The sequence below is a fragment of the Octopus bimaculoides genome, chromosome 8 (assembly GCF_001194135.2).
Source record: "Octopus bimaculoides isolate UCB-OBI-ISO-001 chromosome 8, ASM119413v2, whole genome shotgun sequence".
Lineage (NCBI taxonomy): Eukaryota > Metazoa > Mollusca > Cephalopoda > Octopoda > Octopodidae > Octopus > Octopus bimaculoides.
In genome coordinates this window covers 1,451,606-1,454,807 of record NC_068988.1, presented here as the reverse complement: position 1 = coordinate 1,454,807, position 3,202 = coordinate 1,451,606, and the positions used below count along the sequence as shown (strand labels likewise).

At 33.8% G+C, this 3,202-nt stretch overlaps 1 protein-coding gene across 2 annotated transcripts in view; it reads right to left on the bottom strand.

The window, feature by feature from the left end:
* Positions 1 to 3,202, bottom strand: part of LOC106872548 (dystrobrevin beta) — a 132,158-nt gene that overhangs the window by 2,057 nt on the left and 126,899 nt on the right. For both annotated transcript variants that reach the window (XM_052969922.1, XM_014919579.2), the window contains exon 2: positions 684 to 779. In XM_052969922.1, the coding sequence (XP_052825882.1) occupies positions 684 to 779 (96 nt within the window). The remainder of the gene's footprint in view (positions 1 to 683; positions 780 to 3,202) is intronic.

The window sequence follows — 3,202 nt, the reverse complement described above, 5'->3', positions numbered from 1 at the left end:
GGTAACAAATTGAAGATATTGGCAGACTTTTCATTTATTTCTTTGTATCTTTATTCCAACAAATATAGGATATTAGTAGTCTTTTATGAAATGTTAGCATTGACTGTGTGGTTAGAACTTTGCTTCCCAACCACATGGTTCTGGGTTCAATCCCACTGCATGGCACTTCAGGCAAGTGTCTTCTACTACAGCCTCGGGTTAACCAAAAAGCCTTGTGAGAGGGTTTTGTTGACAGAAACTGAAAGAAGCCGGCCATTTGCAGCCTTGCAGCCTTCTGCTCGGTAGCCTTACAAGTTCTAAAATTGTGAATTAATTTGTCAGTGGGCAGTTTAGCTTGACCGGTAATCAAAGGGATGCAAGTTCAAGTCTCATGATTGGTTGCTGACATATTTTCCCACTTTCTATGGATATTTTATCCTGTCTCTGCTGTTCTATCAGTGTTTGTGCATTTAAGGATATATATGAATGTGTGTGTCTTTGGATCTGTGTTTGTCCCCCATCACTGCTTGACAATTGGTGTTGGTGTGTTTACATCTCTGTAACTTAGTGGTTCAGCAAAAGAGACCGACAGAATAAGTACCAGACTTTAATATGAATAGTTGTCTCATGATATATCTATGATTATTGGTCAGCAAATGATTCCAAATAAAATAAAATAAGACAAAAATGGTTGCACCACTTACTCAGTTCCGTCATCAGCTGCTTGTGTTCTACGAACGCCCGAGTTGTTGGACTCGTGTCATCCAACATTCTAGAATCATCTGATGCAGCTAAGTGACCTGAAAGAGACAAGCAAAAGCCGTTAATAATGACATTCTGCATTGGATCAAGGCTGTAGATTTATAAGGAAGGATTAGGATGGATTAAACAGACCTCAGTATCATCATTATTACCACCAATAGATGCTGATAATTATTTTAGTGCCATCCCAAATGACCGACAAAACTTGAAGATGGATACAACTCAATTCTATAAAGCAGTTATTGTTTCTACCATTCCATTGTTTGCGGGAAAGAAAGAGAGATTTCTAGATTTTGAAGGATGGGGCACCAAATTTAACCCTTTTGATGCCAGCCAATCCAAGACCCTCAGCCATGGGTTCTATATTACAAACTTCCTCTTTTAAAGTGATTTAATTAAAACCTTCCATTAAAATTTCATGTTAATTTATGTTTGAAACACCATCTTAACCCTTTTCTTACCGTATTTCTGTTGAAATACACTGCATTTGTTTCAATTAATTGTAAACATGATGAAGAATTCAAGAGAATAACTTTGTCAGTTTTAAGTTGGTGTTAAGAACACAAAATAACATGAAATTTCAATAGGAAGTTTTTAATTTAGATAATTTCAAAACAGGAAACTTGTATCATAAAATTAAGGGCAGTCACGGATGGTATGGTATCAAAAACGTCAATAATGGCAAAGTTATTTTATCGAATTCTTCACTATTTTCAAAGTTTATTGGAACAAAAGAAGTGTATTTCAACTGTGGTAACAAAACAGTTAATCCTTTTTTATGAACTTGAATGAAACCATTCCTCGTACCATGATACAAACTTCATATTTTAAAGTCATTTAAATTAAAATTTCCCCTTAAAACTTCAGGCTAATTTATGTTCCAAACACCAGCTTAATAACTAAATACTTCATTATTTTCAAAATTAGTTGAAACACAAGCAGAATATTTGAACAAAAATATTCTTGTCATATTAGATTCCAGATCCTTCCATCACGTTTCTCTTAACTCTTTTTCATATCAACCTGCCTGAGATCATCCCTGGTCCTATGGCACAAACGCCCTGTCTTAAAGAAATCCAAATTAAAACCTTCTTGCATCAAAATTTCATGTTGTGTTCCTACACAAGTTTTAATAAGGACAAAAGTTATTTTACCAAATTCTTCATTATCTTTGAAATTAATTAATGGCAACGTATTTCGACAGGAACGTGGTTACAAAAGGTTTTAATCAAGCCAATACTTTGACTGGTATTTATTTGATCAATGTTGAAAGAATGAACAACAAGGTTTACTTGGGTGAAATTTGAACCCACAATATAAAATACAACTGGTTGTCTCTCACGGTTGAGTGTGGCCAGGTGACAGTACCATGGCTTTACTAATTGGTTAAGTCATCAACAGACATAGATACCATCTCAGCCCCTTCACCTTTGACCCAAGATGGAGGGAGAGGCAGGCCAAAGTAGCACCAGAATGGACATGACAGCTGAGTAGAAAGAAATAATATGCAATGAAGAAGAGCCTTGTTTAGTGTTATAATATTACACTGCCCAGTTCATGAAATGAACCCATGACTCCATAACCATGAACCAAACACCCTAAACCACTAGGCCACATGTATTCGGACAGAACATAAAGAAGTGCTCCACCAATTCTGTCTTTTACATTAATTAACAATAATTAATGCAAAAGAAATATTTCATATTTTTTAAAATAATTTAAAGGATTAAAAATTAAAGATAACAGTAACAGATTACCAAGGATTATTAGATTAACTAAATCTGGCAGGTGATAAAAATATAGTCAGTTCATTTAACAAAATGCTTAGTCATTGGGTTCAATTTAATTTTTGTTTTGTCTGTTTATTTTTTAAAAATTCATTTTTTAGACACACTAAATTAAAAACTAATTCACTAAAATAATTAAAATCCTTTAATTACTATAATGAGCAATGACAAAATTTTTTTATATTTCTAGAAAGATGATAATGGCATTAGAGTAAGATGACATTTTAAAATTGAAAATATTTGGGGGGTTTTTTTCTTTTGAATTCTTTTACTATGCCAGCATGTATGGGGTGGGGGTGCAGCTTTTGCAGAGCAAATGTCTTTACAACTTGTTACCCTTTTCAACTGCAAACCATCAGAATCTGTGCATCATATCAAATGTATGTACATAGGCATAAGGCTGTGGTATTTGCACACATCTACAAAATGACTTTCTAAAATGAACTTCCATTATGCAGCTGAGGAGTACATTCTCATTGCACATCTTATGTGATGTTCTCACTGCATGAATAAATGAAGTTTGTACGAAACATATGTACTGCTATAACCTAATGAATTTTTTATTCACCAAATCTCTTGATGTTGTTTTTGGTCTTTCCCCTACCAAATTCTGGTGCCTCAAACATTTTAAGTACCACATTTAATCTTTTGATTAAATCTATATTATTATTTTA